The sequence below is a fragment of the Pangasianodon hypophthalmus genome, chromosome 12 (genome assembly GCF_027358585.1).
Source record: "Pangasianodon hypophthalmus isolate fPanHyp1 chromosome 12, fPanHyp1.pri, whole genome shotgun sequence".
Classification (NCBI taxonomy): Eukaryota; Metazoa; Chordata; class Actinopteri; order Siluriformes; family Pangasiidae; genus Pangasianodon; species Pangasianodon hypophthalmus.
Genome location: NC_069721.1, coordinates 19,430,526 through 19,446,628, shown reverse-complemented (window position 1 = coordinate 19,446,628; position 16,103 = coordinate 19,430,526). Strand labels below are relative to the sequence as shown.

Sequence of the window (16,103 nt, the reverse complement as noted above, 5' to 3'; positions counted from 1 at the left end):
TTTAAGACAATCCTAAAACAGACACTAATGTGAAAAAGTCATTAAGGCACCTCTTAATGAGAGGGCTCTTAATAAAGAAACCTATTACACTTAATGCATTGTGTCATTATATTTGCTTCGTAGAACCACAGTGTGATGTGAGACAGAAAAGGAGGAAGACAGCTGTTTTGTGAGATGTTAAACACGTTCCTAACCTCTCAGTGGCTTTGGTGGCTTCTCCAGAGGGGTGGATTCCTTATTTAAGTGTGTGTGTGTGTGTGTGTGTGTGTGTGTGTGTGTGTGTGCGCGCGTGTGCGTGCGTGTGTGCGTGCGTGTGTGTGTGTGTGTTCCACACTCAGTCTTAGAGAGTCACTTTGTCCTCTCACTCCTCAGACTGAAAGTGCTGAGTCAGAATGCAAAATGACATCAACTCTGTCCTTACCATGCGCACGCCCACACACACACACACACACACACACACACACACACAGACACACTGCCCTCCATTTTCATCCTTCATTCATGGGTGTCCTTGCAAGCTTAAACTAATGCATAAATAAAAACTAATCGTACATTTCTTTAGTTTTTAGTACAGTTGCTTAAAATGTATACTGTGTCTTATAAAGTGGATATCTACTATCTATCTTATAAACCCATCTACATCTGAAGGGATTTGTTTGGCCAAGGATAGTTTCACTGTGAAATCAGCAGCAGATCCAGACATTGTTTCAGAACTTCAGGTACCATGACTAGTTGACAGTCTTGCATTGTTATAGAGTGTTACAGTCTGGGGTGGGCTGTTTATTTCACTCTGAGGAGCATTCAGCCAGTGGACATGCAGCATGCGTTGAGCAAGGTGGTGGTTTTACAGGGTGGAATTTCTGATCTTGCATTAGATGAGCTCTGCACACAGCAAGGTTGTCACACTCACCAGAACTTTATAATAATGCAGCCTGTCTCGTTACTCCTACGCAAGCCTTAGTGACTTGCTTTTTTTTCCACCTTTTAAACAGATGGTTATGTGTGAGAGCTTATATCTGCTACTTATGGGTGATTTTAGCCTTCCAGGCTGTGTTGATGGAGACTGTGAGATTCCGTTGGCCTGCTTTACTTGCAAATTAAGACAGTTAAATAATTAAGGGACTGGAAAAATACTAGTCATAGCATTGTGCTGTATCTCATGTCTTTTATTTGTTCGTATTCCTTCCTCTTCCCATGAAAATGTAGACAGATGGAATGCTCGTGCTCACACCATCCATTTCTTATGTATTCATGTTAATCTTACATTTTCCTTTATTAAATGTCCATTGGAATCCTTTCTGGCTGTTTTTTTTATATATATACTTTGTTTTGTTGAGGTTCAAAGTTGGTCTTGACACTTAATTAAGCTCAAAAGGCAGAACCCCATCATGCATCCTCGAGATGAGGTTAATGTCATGCCCCATTAGCTGTGTATAAAAACTAGCCTCTCTTCCTCTGTACATAGTCAGGGATTCCCAAACAAGAAGGAGCATCATCATCTTTTTTTTTAAACCTATTTCCTTAAGAGCACATAGTTACCATGGAGATGTGCCTGGATGTACAATGCTGATTAAGTGAAGCGATGGTACTAGAGAGGATGCGTGTGCCCTTCTCCACCCGCCTCTCTTAGGATTTCACTGACAGAAATGCTGGCATCAGAAAGAGACAGGAAAATATTGCCTTACTAATACCAGTGGCAGACTTTCACATGTCTGTTCACACACTCCCACATTCAGACAGAGAGTGATTAATCTTTCTAGTATGCTTTCTTTCTCTCTCTCCCTTTGTCTCTCGCTCTCCCTCTCTAACTCACACATCCTGATCAATGTGATTTTGTTCTCATGCACTTTGCAATTCATTAATCATGCTGTCTTTACATATATTTTAAGCAGTATTGATGTCTGCTTTTTGCTTGGCAATTTGCCAAAGCGTCTATGTCCTAGATTAGCCTGCTAGTATTTTAAAACCTGCAGTGGGGTTTTAAATATAGTGTTAGGAAATAGTGTTAGATGAGTATAAGGGATGGGGAAGAGGGATAAAGGGATATAATATTAGTTGACATGACCTTAGTGTAGTGTTGAGTGAGCATGTGGATAAAGGAATATAGGGGGTTAAAGGGTTAAATATAAGGGAGTATGGTGTTTGTTAAGTATCAGGGTTGTGGATTAGTAGGTTCAGTTATATAATATAGTATGAGTACAGTATAGTTATATCTGTTACTACAAGGGTATATATTGCTCTGTGATTATAAGGGATTTGTATAAGGTAGAATAGTGTTCTGTTAGCATAAGGCACTTTATTGTTCTGTGTTCAGCGTCTGGTGTATATAGTCAGTATCTGGTGAATATAATTGATCAGGATAAGGGAGTACAGTGTTCAGTGAGTATAAGGGGTGGCGATAAGGGAGAATAGCATTTGGTGAAAATAAGGGAGTATAGTGTTCATTGAGTATAAGTAATGAGGATAAGGGAGTATAGTGTTCAGTGAGTATGAGGGATGGGGGTAAGGGAGTATAGTGTTCAGTGAGTGTAAGGGATGAGGATAAGGGAGTACAGTGTTCAGTGAATGTAAGGGATGAGGATAAGGGAGTATAGTGTTCAGTGAGTATGAGGGATGAGGATAAGGGAGTATAGTGTTCAGTGAGTGTAAGGGATGAGGATAAGGGAGTATAGTGTTCAGTGAGTATGAGGGATGAGGATAAGGGAGTATAGTGTTCAGTGAGTGTAAGGGATGGGGGTAAGGGAGTATAGTGTTCAGTGAGTATGAGGGATGGGGTAAGGGAGTATAGTGTTCAGTGAGTATGAGGGATGGGGGTAAGGGAGTATAGTGTTCAGTGAGTGTAAGGGATAGAGATAAGGGAGTATAGTGTTCAGTGAGTATGAGGGATGAGGATAAGGGAGTATAGTGTTCAGTGAATGTAAGGGATAGGGATAAGGGAGTATAGTGTTCAGTGAGTATGAGGGATGGGGGTAAGGGAGTATAGTGTTCAGTGAGTATGAGGGATGAGGATAAGGGAGTATAGTGTTCAGTGAGTGTAAGGGATGAGGATAAGGGAGTATAGTGTTCAGTGAGTGTAAGGGATGAGGTTAAGGGAGTATAGTGTTCAGTGAGTGTAAGGGATGGGGGTAAGGGAGTATAGTGTTCAGTGAGTATGAGGGATGAGGATAAGGGAGTATAGTGTTCAGTGAGTTTAAGGGATGAGGATAAGGGAGTATAGTGTTCAGTGAGTGTAAGGGATGAGGATAAGGGAGTATAGTGTTCAGTGAGTATGAGGGATGAGGATAAGGGAGTATAGTGTTCAGTGAGTATGAGGGATGAGGATAAGGGAGTATAGTGTTCAGTGAATGTAAGGGATAGGGATAAGGGAGTATAGTGTTCAGTGAATGTAAGGGATAGGGATAAGGGAGTATAGTGTTCAGTGAGTGTAAGGGATGAGGATAAGGGAGTATAGTGTTCAGTGAGTATGAGGGATGAGGATAAGGGAGTATAGTGGTCAGTGAGTGTAAGGGATGAGGATAAGGGAGTATAGTGTTCAGTGAATGTAAGGGATAGGGATAAGGGAGTATAGTGTTCAGTGAGTGTAAGGGATGAGGATAAGGGAGTATAGTGTTCAGTGAGTGTAAGGGATGAGGATAAGGGAGTATAGTGTTCAGTGAGTATGAGGGATGAGGATAAGGGAGTATAGTGTTCAGTGAGTGTAAGGGATGTGGTTAAGGGAGTATAGTGTTCAGTGAGTGTAAGGGATGAGGATAAGGGAGTATAGTGTTCAGTGAGTATGAGGGATAGGGATAAGGGAGTATAGTGTTCAGTGAGTATGAGGGATGAGGATAAGGGAGTATAGTGTTCAGTGAGTGTAAGGGATGAGGATAAGGGAGTATAGTGTTCAGTGAGTGTAAGGGATGAGGATAAGGGAGTATAGTGTTCAGTGAGTGTGAGGGATGAGGATAAGGGAGTATAGTGTTCAGTGAGTTTAAGGGATGAGGATAAGGGAGTATAGTGTTCAGTGAGTGTAAGGGATGAGGATAAGGGAGTATAGTGTTCAGTGAGTGTGAGGGATGAGGGATGAGGGTAAGGGAGTATAGTGTTCAGTGAGTTTAAGGGATGAGGATAAGGGAGTATAGTGTTCAGTGAGTGTGAGGGATGAGGATAAGGGAGTATAGTGTTCAGTGAGTGTGAGGGATGAGGATAAGGGAGTATAGTGTTCAGTGAGTTTAAGGGATGAGGATAAGGGAGTATAGTGTTCAGTGAGTGTAAGGGATGAGGATAAGGGAGTATAGTGTTCAGTGAGTATGAGGGATGGGGGTAAGGGAGTATAGTGTTCAGTGAGTGTAAGGGATGAGGATAAGGGAGTATAGTGTTCAGTGAGTGTAAGGGATGAGGATAAGGGAGTATAGTGTTCAGTGAGTGTAAGGGATGAGGATAAGGGAGTATAGTGTTCAGTGAGTGTAAGGGATGAGGATAAGGGAGTATAGTGTTCAGTGAGTATGAGGGATGGGGGTAAGGGAGTATAGTGTTCAGTGAGTGTAAGGGATGGGGGTAAGGGAGTATAGTGTTCAGTGAGTGTAAGGGATGAGGATAAGGGAGTATAGTGTTCAGTGAGTGTAAGGGATGAGGATAAGGGAGTATAGTGTTCAGTGAGTGTAAGGGATGAGGATAAGGGAGTATAGTGTTCAGTGAGTATGAGGGATGGGGGTAAGGGAGTATAGTGTTCAGTGAGTGTAAGGGATGGGGGTAAGGGAGTATAGTGTTCAGTGAGTGTAAGGGATGAGGATAAGGGAGTATAGTGTTCAGTGAGTGTAAGGGATGAGGATAAGGGAGTATAGTGTTCAGTGAGTGTAAGGGATGAGGATAAGGGAGTATAGTGTTCAGTGAGTGTAAGGGATGAGGATAAGGGAGTATAGTGTTCAGTGAGTGTAAGGGATGAGGATAAGGGAGTATAGTGTTCAGTGAGTGTAAGGGATGAGGATAAGGGAGTATAGTGTTCAGTGAGTGTAAGGGATGAGGATAAGGGAGTATAGTGTTCAGTGAGTATGAGGGATGAGGGTAAGGGAGTATAGTGTTCAGTGAGTATGAGGGATGGGGGTAAGGGAGTATAGTGTTCAGTGAGTATGAGGGATGAGGGTAAGGGAGTATAGTGTTCAGTGAGTATGAGGGATGAGGGTAAGGGAGTATGATAAGGGAGTATAGTGTTTGAGGTGTATAAGGGATGAGCATAAGGGAGTATAGTGTTCAGTAATGACAAAGGATTTGGATAATGGAGTATACTGTTTGGTGATTAAGTGATAAGGATAAAGGAGCATAGTGGTTGGTGAGTAAGGAATGACGATAAAGGCGAAGGCAGTATAGTGTTTGAGTGAGTATGGTGTGTGGTGTATGTATCAGGGGTGTGATGCGTTGAGTCTATTGATGATGTGTCTAGTGTATCGAATGTGCGTTTGTGTCAGCATAAATACTCATCCCAGCCCTTCAGATCAACTCTCTGATGAAGAGGAGTCCTGAATCCCAGCCCCCCTCCCTGCTTGGTTTTATTCCTCTTTTGTTTCTGCTAAGAGCCATCATGCAGAGCTCGTTTGTGCATGTCTATCAGATAAAGAACCAGATAATTACAGTCAGTTTGTATTCTGTGGCTCGGGTAGCTACCTAATGATATTGGTGATATACAATGTCTCACTTTAGAGCATGTCTTCGAAATTAATTCCTAAAGAAATTATACCTAATAGTTTAGTAAATTATTAAACATGTACTGCAATAAAATAAAAGCATAAATGTTCTCTTGTGATGTATTAATCACTCACTTTGTTGTAACACAGTATAAGAACATCATTGCATTGTTGATGCGCTTGGCAGTATGTGGACACCTGACCATCACACCCATATGTTCTTTTTGAATATCACATTCCAGATTTAGTCTGCTTTACTTTTATAATAACCTCCACTCTTCTGGGAAGACTTTCCAATAGATTTGGAGGCTGTGGGAATTTGTGTCGATTCAGCCACAAGAGCATTAGCGAGGTCAAGCCCTGATGTTGGGTGAGGAGGTCTCAGATCATCCCAAAGCATTCAGTGGGGTTGAGATCAGGGCTCTGTGCAGGGCACTTAAGTCCTTCCACTCCAGCCTTGACAGCCCATGTCTTCATGGAGCTCGCTTTGTGCACAGGTGCATTGTCATGCTAGAACAGGTTTGGGCCTGTTAGTTCCAGTGAAAGGAAAATGTAATGCTACAGCATACAAACACATTCAATGCAATAGTGTGCTTCCAACTTTGTAGCAACAGTTAGGGGAAGAACCACATATGGGTGTGATGGTCAGGTGTCCTCAAGCTTATGTTGCACCAGTATCCAATTTCAGCTCTTCTCAGCTCTTCTCGACATCTCATTTCATCTCACCTCAGCTCTTCATCTCTAAACTGTGGGAGTTCCCATTGGTAGAAATGAGCAGCCACCAGAAATAACTTGCACTTTTTTAGGTGTTTACTCATGTGTCATCCTCTGGGACACAGCATTTATATCACCTCACATTATGTCTCTCATCTTTATGTGGGTGATAAATTTGACGAGTCTGGTATTTAATCTTTTTTCTTAGACATTTTATCTATTCTGTTCCAGCCACATTGCCATGCCAACTGTCTAATTTACATTTAAGAGCCACGCCTAAGTTGTTTCTTCTTTTTTAAGGTTAAACTAGTTCATTCTGTTTTATTTACTTAGCATTTGGTTGAAGTAGACAGGTTAGATTGAAGAAATGAAAAAGACCATGAAAGGCTCTGCTGTAAGTCAGGGAAATACCATTTTGGCAGTGCATTTGCACTAAGAGGGGGGTCTCTGCAGGCGGTAAAGTTGTACAGGTCCACTCATATCAGCTCGTGCTTTCATTCCTGACCACGAAAAATTTAGGCTACGTTTGATGGGAAATAAATCCCTACGTATTTTTCTTAGAGTATTTGACCACTATTAACAAACCATCCACTGCTGCATCCTCTCTGTTCAACCACATGACCTGCTGTAAAGTCTCCTGTTCCCATTGTTTCTTCTCATCAGACACGCAGATCTAAATCCAGAGACATTAGGAGGCGCAGTAGATTTCGGTATTGGCTGTTTGGACAGTATTTATGGCTTTGTGAGAGGCTAGCTGGTCATTTGTGCTGGGTGTGTGTGCGTCTGTGTGTGCGTCACTGTGGATTTGCACTGTAAAACAATAAGAGTTACACCGGGCGTTTCCACATTAGTCCGGTTGCTGAGTCTGAATCGGCGTGAAATTTGGTTTGTTTTTTTTCACAGCACATAATTACACAAACCAAAAAGGAAAAAAAAGACATTATCTGAACGGTCTGTAGAGCTGAAACATGTGTAAGATTCCTTCATTCATTAGTCAGAGATATGGTAATGAAAAAATGAAACAAACATTTACCAAGTGCACATAGGAATCATTATCACCTAGTCATGGAGAACATGGAGCCAATGCTCAAGAAATTACTGGACAATTATATAAACGACTAGTTTAAAACATTTTGGGTTGCATCCACTGTTTATTTTCTCCTTTTGTGTGGTGGTCCAGATGTATGTAGCTTTCCACACCACTTGAGCTCAGTTTTCACCAGCTGTGTTCTCACCTGCCTAAACAAACCACACCAAAGTAGAGAACACACCAGGGTACAATTCAGAGTAAATGCTGCATATGTGAAATTGCCCTCGGTGTACAGGAGAGGCGCTGAGTCCAGTTCTGCTGAAATACACTGCATCAGCTCTCTCTGCAGATGGAGAGGGACTCACTTTTTTTAATCATAGCTCATAGTGTGTGTGTGTGTGTGTGTGTGTCTGAGACAGAGAGAGGAGAAAGCAGGAATATCCTCGTGTTTGCCTCTGCTCAGCTATGTAGGCCATTCCTAATTATCACTGTAGGATTCACTCACAAACAGAACAAAAGCGGAACATTTCAGGAAGAACCGTGAACAAAAAATAACAACCATGTCAGTTATAATGCTCAGGGTTTACAGATCTTGCTGTCAGCTTCTGAAAGCCTCTTTGCCTCTCTGGAATGTTCTGTCACCTTTTGTATGCAGTGTTATTGCCAGAAATACAGCAGGGACGAGACACAGATGAGCACTATGGGGGTGTTATGTAAAAGGAAAAAAGTTGGTGAAATATTAAGAGAGAGGAAACGGCTGCATTGCAAAAGTTTAACCTTGTGTTTAACAATGTATATGGATCTACCCTAGACAGTCTTTAACATTTATTTTATTTTATTTTATTTTATTTTATTTTATTTTATTTTACTTATCTGGTCATATCACAACTCTGGTTACCCAACACTCTGTTCAATACAAAATCCTGCAAATCCGGATTCTTTCTTTATTTCTGTCTGTCTGTCTATCTACCTATCTATCTATCTGTCTACCCATCTACCTAACTACCTAACTACCTACCTTCTTATATACCCACCCACCTGTCTGTCTGTCTGCCTGTCTGCCTATCTATTTATATATCTATCTATGTATCTTTATGAAAAATGCTTTCAAATTCTGTGTGTTAAAAAGAGAAAGAGATTATTCTGACTTTATTGGAAATGGTGTGGACAGTTACTTGCAATGTGTCACAGTGAAGACGTGGTGATAATGCACCTTTATTCCCATTGTTCATAAAAACCCGTAGCCATTATTGTTGCAGTGCTCTGCTCTGTTTCTGATTTTCATGCTGCTTCATGCGCTGATTGGTCTCCTGTTAATAGCATGTAATATCACCACCTTCCCACTTTAATATTTGGGAAAGAACAGTTTTTTATTATGGGCCTATTGGGCGTAGACTCCTGCATTAGTTAAACCCAATAGAAGGTGTGTAAGCCTCCTCCTCACCCTTTCTTCTCATTCTCCTTTGCTTTTGGCTTCTTTTACTCTCACATTCTCTTATTAGGCTAGGATATGTATTCCTTCTGACAGGAAGAAACTTTATCCCGTGAAATCTTTATCTGTTATTTACAGCAGAAGTGAAGTAACGGTTGCCATGGGCATTTTTCTTCCTCCGCTCATTAGTCGTCTCACCGAAATAGTATGTGGAGATAATTGTGAATGCTGCAAAGATATATAAACCTGGTGTGTGATTTCCTGCATTTTGTTTGTCTCACATTATTAGCATCGCTTTCTTTCCCAGGCAAATTTCAGTCCTCTGTCCACTGAGAAAGCTATTCAGCAGTTCTGATGAAACTACAGCATTATTGCTGTTCTGAGACACAAAAATCAAACAATCATTATGTTTGGATGAGTGAGTCCAATGCTCAGGAATACAGCCAGCGAGTGTGTGTCATGGTCTTTTAAAGATTTGTTGTTTGCTGGGGTTATCGTGTACTGTACAGATTGATGAGCATTGGGCTGGATTGTGTTTTTGACAGACAGCGCTTTTTGTAGTAGCTTATCGCTCGTACCAGCATTTTCAGTGTAAGACATTCCTCTGCCTTTTAATGAGCCTACTTTCTCTCTCTCTCTCTCTCTACCTGTTTCTCTTCCTCTCTTTATCTGCAGGGCAGTTTTGTGGCGAGTATGACGGCCACGCTCCGACAGATGGACGACTATCACTACTCTCACCTGATCAACACCTTCGGCAAGATGAGGACAGATGTGGTGGTGAGTGTTGTTTTCTTTCTGTAGGGAGACAAACTTGATACTTGTCTACTGAATCTTCAGCTCCATTGGATGTTATCGGATGTAGTTTTTGCCATGTGTCCAACACAGTTGGCTCTAGTTTAATCTCTGATTAAAAGTATTTTCTTATTGGCTGTTCAGTCAAGCCAATCAGTGCAAGAGAAGAGAATGTGAATCAAACAAAACTCTCGAGGGCATTTCTCTTCTGCTCAGCTGTGCATTATTTCTCAACCTTGGCCCGTCTCCTGTAGATAGCAGCACTGGAGTGAAATTGCATAGCAGACCATTTAAATTAGATCAAGTTGCTTTATTTAAACAGTTTCACAGTGGTGTGAAAATGGTAGCTAGTCGGGTTTGTCCTGAATTATGTATAATAGTATAGCAACATAGTATGCCAAGATTTATTTTATTTTGTTCATTTATTTAAATTGTGTGTTTGTTTAAATTACCAATACAGGCTACTGCCACCTCTTGACAAGACACACAATGAATGTGTATATACAATGAGTGGAAATAAGTATTCAGACACTTTTGTTTTCGTTATATAATATATTTCCACTGCATTTACATTTATGGCATTTGGCGGTTGCCCTTATCCAGAGTGACTTACATTTATCTCATTTATATACAACTGAGCAGTTGAGGGTTAAGGGCCTTGCTCAAGGGCCCACAGTGGCAGCTTGGCAGTGCTGGAATTTGACCTCACACCCTTCTGATCAGTAGTCCAACGTCTTAACCACTGTGCTACCACTGTCCATACATCAATGTCAAATTTACACACCTAGATAAATTTTTGAACTTGTACTAACAAATATGAACAATAAAGTATGTATTCATAAGATTAAAAATAGATATGTTTTTGAAAAAAAATAATATTCCTGGGGGGCAGGGAAAGTACACAAGAGGGACACAGCAGTCACTCAATAAGAGTTGCAGGACAACCTGAAAGCAGCAGGAACAATGATTACACAGAGACTAATAAGCAATGAACTGCACCGCAGTCATCTCAGTTCCATCTCCACAAATTCCTCCACTAAAAAAGAAACACAGACGTGCACATCTAAAAGCATGTAGGCAAATCAAGACAGATGAAACAAAAATAGAACTCTCTGGCACTAATTCAGCTCATCATATTTGGAAAAGAAGGGTTGGTAAATCAAATCCAAGAGGTATGAGCCAAAATTGATTATAGCCTATTAAATAACAAAAGCAGATATATCTGAATACTTATTCCCCCTCACTATTCAATATGTCGGATGTAGAGAGTGAGCAAATCCATGCAGTGGACTTAAGGCAACGAGATGCCATCATCAGTATGCCTTGTTTTGCTCTAGATATTTGTCTCAGCTGTAACAAATCTTCTCCTCTAGGAAACACCTAATATATTGCGTTTGTTTTTACTCTTCCCCTGTAGTTCCTAAGGCAGTAAATAAGTGGAGCTTCTTTCTGTGCCAGAAAAACGCAAGGAAAAAAAGAGAGATCCACTGCACGGCAATATCGTGAATTAGTTTTTAATGATGTGTATTTGAGATTATACGATAGTTTTAAATCCGGAAATATGCTTAAGCATTACAAAGTGCACCATCATAGCCCTGGTTATAGATCGCAGAAAGAGACAGAGTTGTGTGTAATGCTGATTGAGTGACGCCTTTAGACGTGTTTTTTACGTTGTTTATATGCGGTCTCAAGGATACAGAATACATGAAGGAAACAATATTTTACTGGAAATATTATAGAGCATATAAAATGATTTGAGAATATTGAATTGTCCTTCATTAGCAGCTGTGCTTAAATTGGTGCTTAAATGTACCGTTTATTTGTTTGTTTATTCAGTAATGTGACTTTACTCTTCGTCACATGTATTTGTGTTTGTCCTTCAGGTTTTGTCTATAAAAGCTCTCAATTAGTTTTTATACTGAACAGACACAGCTGGTCTCTATTGACTTCGGCACTTCCGGTGATTTCAAACACCGAAGGTTGAAGGTTCTTCCCAGCAAGTATTAGACTCATTTTGAAATGAGTTTTAAAAAGGGCAATTTCAAATCGATGCACCTCCTGTCCTCATCCTCAGTTTTATATCCAGTATGTGTCTGTGCAACCCTCAGCGCAGGCTGCTGTGGAGTAGCGCTTCATCTCACACACTCCCTCCTTTCCCTTACAGGACTTCTTAATGGAAACATTTATCATGTTCAAAGACCTCATCGGGAAGAACGTCTACCCCACTGACTGGGTCATCATGAACATGATGCAGAACAAGTAAGTGCAGCTTGCTTCCAGTGCCAGGCCTCTGTGTTTGTTTCGACAGCACTGCTCTTGTGTGAGTTTTGTTTACGGGGTTGGGAGGCAAAGACTTTTCATGGAATTAATGCAAGTCCTTGGAACGATGATTATAGTTTCTGTACTATGTAAGTGTAAATGTGTGCTTTTGCTGAAGTGCAGCAAGATATAATCAAGCTACAGAAATGCAGAATGGACATATAATGTAAATATGTGGAAGAAATGGAAGCTCATGGGGGCAAGACAGATGTGAGAATTAAAAGAAAAACTTGGTATAATTATTCCAAGATTGATCATCTCTCTCTCTCTCTCTCTCTCTCTCTCTCTCTCTCTCTCCCTCTCTCTCTCTTTTTTCTCCCTCCCGTTGCTTAGAAACAGCTCTCAGAAGTGGGCAACTGTTTTGTGTTCCCCTCCATGCTCACTCTGAATATATTTTTTTTTCCTGTGGATGCTAATGGCAGGGGCGCTCACGCGGCCTCCGCACCAGCTCTATCAGATGTGCAGTGGCTACACAAACAATGGCATGAATTATAAATACCTCGCATTTTAATCTCCAGCCTTGCTGATCCCCCACGCTGCATGCTCACACTTTGTTGTCTGTTTTGTTTTGTTTTATTAATGTCTCTCTCTTGTTGCACTGTGCGCTTGTCAAGAGCTGGAAGAACGCAGGGGAAGAGGTTCTCATATGCTTTCACTGCTGGGTTTTCGACAAACTCAAGCTCCTTGAAGCGATACATGTGGGTTTTGAGTGTACTGTGTGTTGGTTTAGCTTTGTTGGGTCCAGCGGGACATGCTGTGTTTCTCTAATACACTGCTCCGGTTCTATAATTAGGCATGTAATCAGTAGCAGAGTAGGGCTGATGTCACAGGTGCCAACATCTTTGGAGTAGCCATTGAATTTACAGTTTTTGACTCCATGCCATGGCGTTACAGGCGACACCTGAAAACTGTGCTTTCCTGCTTTCTCAGATGAAGCAGTGGTCAGACCAAACATGAATAATTTTCACCCTGCGGAAAAGCCAGTTCACTGAAGGGGAAAGGACACAGGACGTCAAAGACATTTGTGGTTACTTTCATTTTGCTGACTTTCTCTGAGTAGGAATAGGAATAGGGCAAGTTTTTTCCATTTCTGAGCAAGGGTACATGTGCGATGTGGCTTCTTTTAGTCTGTGTTACATAGACCTACTTCGTACATGTCTGTTTTATGTATTGAGCTGTTTTGTCTTCCCTGTCATTTATTCCTCTTTGAATTATGTGTCCATGACATACATAATTATGTTATCTACATTAACAGACTACAGACTGGACATGCACTTATGCATTGTAATAGTTTTATGAAGTAAGCTTATACACTAAACTGGTTGATTATAAATCCAAACAACTAGTCCAACTGCTATGGTTTATGGTTTGTAATTTTCGCATGGAGCCGTCTTCTTACTCTCTGCTTGCTGGGATTTTCTTGTTAGAGATCTTGGCACCTCTGTGATGTGACGTTTATTCAAAGACCCTGAAATCAGAACTGACTTTTTTTTTTCAGATTTTCCATGATTAATTACTTAAAAGACAAATTTCTTCTTTGTCCGCATTAAAGTTCAGTGTGTTTTTTCAGCCTCTGATTTTTTCGAATTACCTCACAGTAGAATTTTGGGCAGGATAAAAATTATAATAACCAATCATTTTATGTCATGTTTCACCCCCTCTTGCTCCGTGAGTTGCTGGAGATGCTCATGAGCACAAACGTTGACCTCGGCATTTGTCACCACTTTTGTTACCAGCTAGATGTAAATAAATACATCAAAATAAATATGACCTCACTCCTGGGACAAAAATATTCCACTCCTATATCCACCGCTTGCATTAGCAAGATTTCATCCTCCTCCTCGAGTGCCAGCTTTGGAATAACCAAGTTTCCAGTCAAATCCCAATGGTTAAAACCAGAACCCACCTGCCGAATAGTTTAATTTCACTGTAGGGGGAAAAAATGTGTTTGAATATATGTTTCATATTGCCTTTAAAAGTACTGTAAAAAAAAAAAGAAGCTGTTTTCTTCTGCTTGCTTCCTCAGAGTGATGTGAAGCTTTCACGTCATATTACCATTCACGTTGCTTCACTTATTTAATTAAGGAATGGATTTATTTCATTTTTTTTCCCACTTATTATGGCATTACACTTTAATGAGCAGGTCTGCTTAGTGCACCTTTTTATTTATGTTTCTCTGGGTGCTTCGCCTTCAGGAAAAAACCTTGACGAGATCTGTGACTTCTTACAATACTTCTAATCTGTAGTCACACATGCGTTAGAGCAGCACTTTCACATGTAAGTATGCACACATACATATATGCTACTTACATTAGTCCATTACCTTTTTTATAAGCTGCTTTCACTGCTGATGTTTGCAGAAGGCTTCACCATGTCATCATTTCTCTCTTTGACTCACTGTAAAACTCACATTTTTCCTTAAAACTCTTTCACTGCATATTTATTCTGTTTTGTTCTCTTGCATTACATGGCCATATCACAAGTTTTCCTCGCTGAAGAAAATTTCTAGGGTAAAATGAACACTATCTTAATTCCTCATAATTCTCTTCTTTGCATGTACATTTTCCCCATAGGTGAACATGACTTATTCAAGTAGTAAAAGTTCATATGTTTACTAAGTAAAGCTATTTACCTGGATAATTTCGACAGGCTAAGGGCCCTAAAAACTGACTTTTAAAAAAAAAAAAAAAAAATCATTTAATATACTCACTGTCCACTTTCATGTGGCAGCAGCAGAATGCATAAAATCATGCAGATACAGGTCAAGAGCTTCAGTTAATGTTCACGTCAAACATCAGAATGGGGGAAAAGTGTGATCTCTGTGACTTTGACTGTGGCATGGTTGTTGGTGCCAGATGGGCTGGTTTGAATATTTCCGAAACTGCTGGTCTCCTGGTATTTTCACACACACTCGTCTCTAGAGGTTACACAGAATGTTGCGAAAAACAATCAACATCCATTATGGGTGCAAAAGAGGTCAGTAGAATGTTCAGACTGGTTCAAACTGACAGGAAAGCTATGGTAACTTAAATAAGCACTCGTTACAACTGCGGTGATCAGAAAAGCATCCCTGAATGTACAGATCCCCAAAGTGCACCTGTTCTTTATATCTGAATATGAGTCCATTTAGAACACTTTAACTCTTCAGTCCAAATAATGTGTTCATTTTCAGTTACATCTCTATCCTGGAAGGAATTTTCAACTGACTCAGGAGTAGGAAGATTCAGAGACACAGAAACAGAACAACCTGGAGGTGTTTATCCAGGAACATGTCCTGTTTAAGGAACATGTGCCATGACATCTTCTATTTCAATCATGAGAAATATTTCTGAGATTGCAGTGCTGCTTCACTGTTCCACCATCTGTATGCTGTCTGCTGTCTGTCTGCTGGACGGCTCTATTCCAGGAGTTTTTCATCACCACTCAGAGACAGCCTTCACCCTGAGGACTTTGTGGTTTGGCGGTGATAATGTGATGAATATGCAATAATAGGTGCATCAGGTGGGCTTTTGCAGTTAATGGATTTGGATTTGGCGATTAGCGTCTTTAAAAAAAAATAATAAATCTTGCACCAGAGACCACATGTTTAAATATGTTATTGTATGGAGGTTATTTGTAAGTGAATGGTGATGGCGATTAGTTTGAAAATTGTTGGCGCATTACTAAACAAGTGCAAAAGCTCATCTGAAGAACCTGCTATTGCATCTTCATCACATTATCACCACCAGGCCACTCTCGGTTCTCTATGTGAAGACCGCCTCCAAGTGAAGAAAAACTCTCAGAATAGAGCTGTGATTTCTGACAGTCCTATTAACACCTGGAATTTGTCATTAATCTCCCAACCGGGTTTCTCTGAAAGCAAAACTTTCAGTCCTAGTCAGTGACTTTGCTTTTCAATCTATCTCAGACATGCAACTTTTTTTTTTCTTCCATTGCTGAAGGAAAACAGATTATAGTGTCCACTTGGTCTTAATCAGTGCCTCAAATGGACTTCTTTCCCTTCCATCTTCTCTAAGTGGATTGATTTGTTGCTGGCAGCCAGGAATGTTCTTGTCCATGTCCATGTCTGCCCCCCCCCCCCAAACAAAAGCAATGCCTTAAAGATGACAGCTTGTTATGGAAGTTGAAGGGCAGCCACTGAGGCAGTCAATAAACA

The 16,103-nt window shown here is 40.6% G+C and overlaps 1 protein-coding gene across 2 annotated transcripts in view; it reads left to right on the top strand.

Annotated features, from left to right (window-relative positions):
- dock1 (dedicator of cytokinesis 1) overlaps positions 1-16,103 on the top strand; it is a 258,880-nt gene that overhangs the window by 164,996 nt on the left and 77,781 nt on the right. For both annotated transcript variants that reach the window (XM_026915791.3, XM_026915792.3), the window contains exons 28-29: positions 9,512-9,613; positions 11,793-11,887. In XM_026915791.3, the coding sequence (XP_026771592.2) occupies positions 9,512-9,613; positions 11,793-11,887 (197 nt within the window). The remainder of the gene's footprint in view (positions 1-9,511; positions 9,614-11,792; positions 11,888-16,103) is intronic.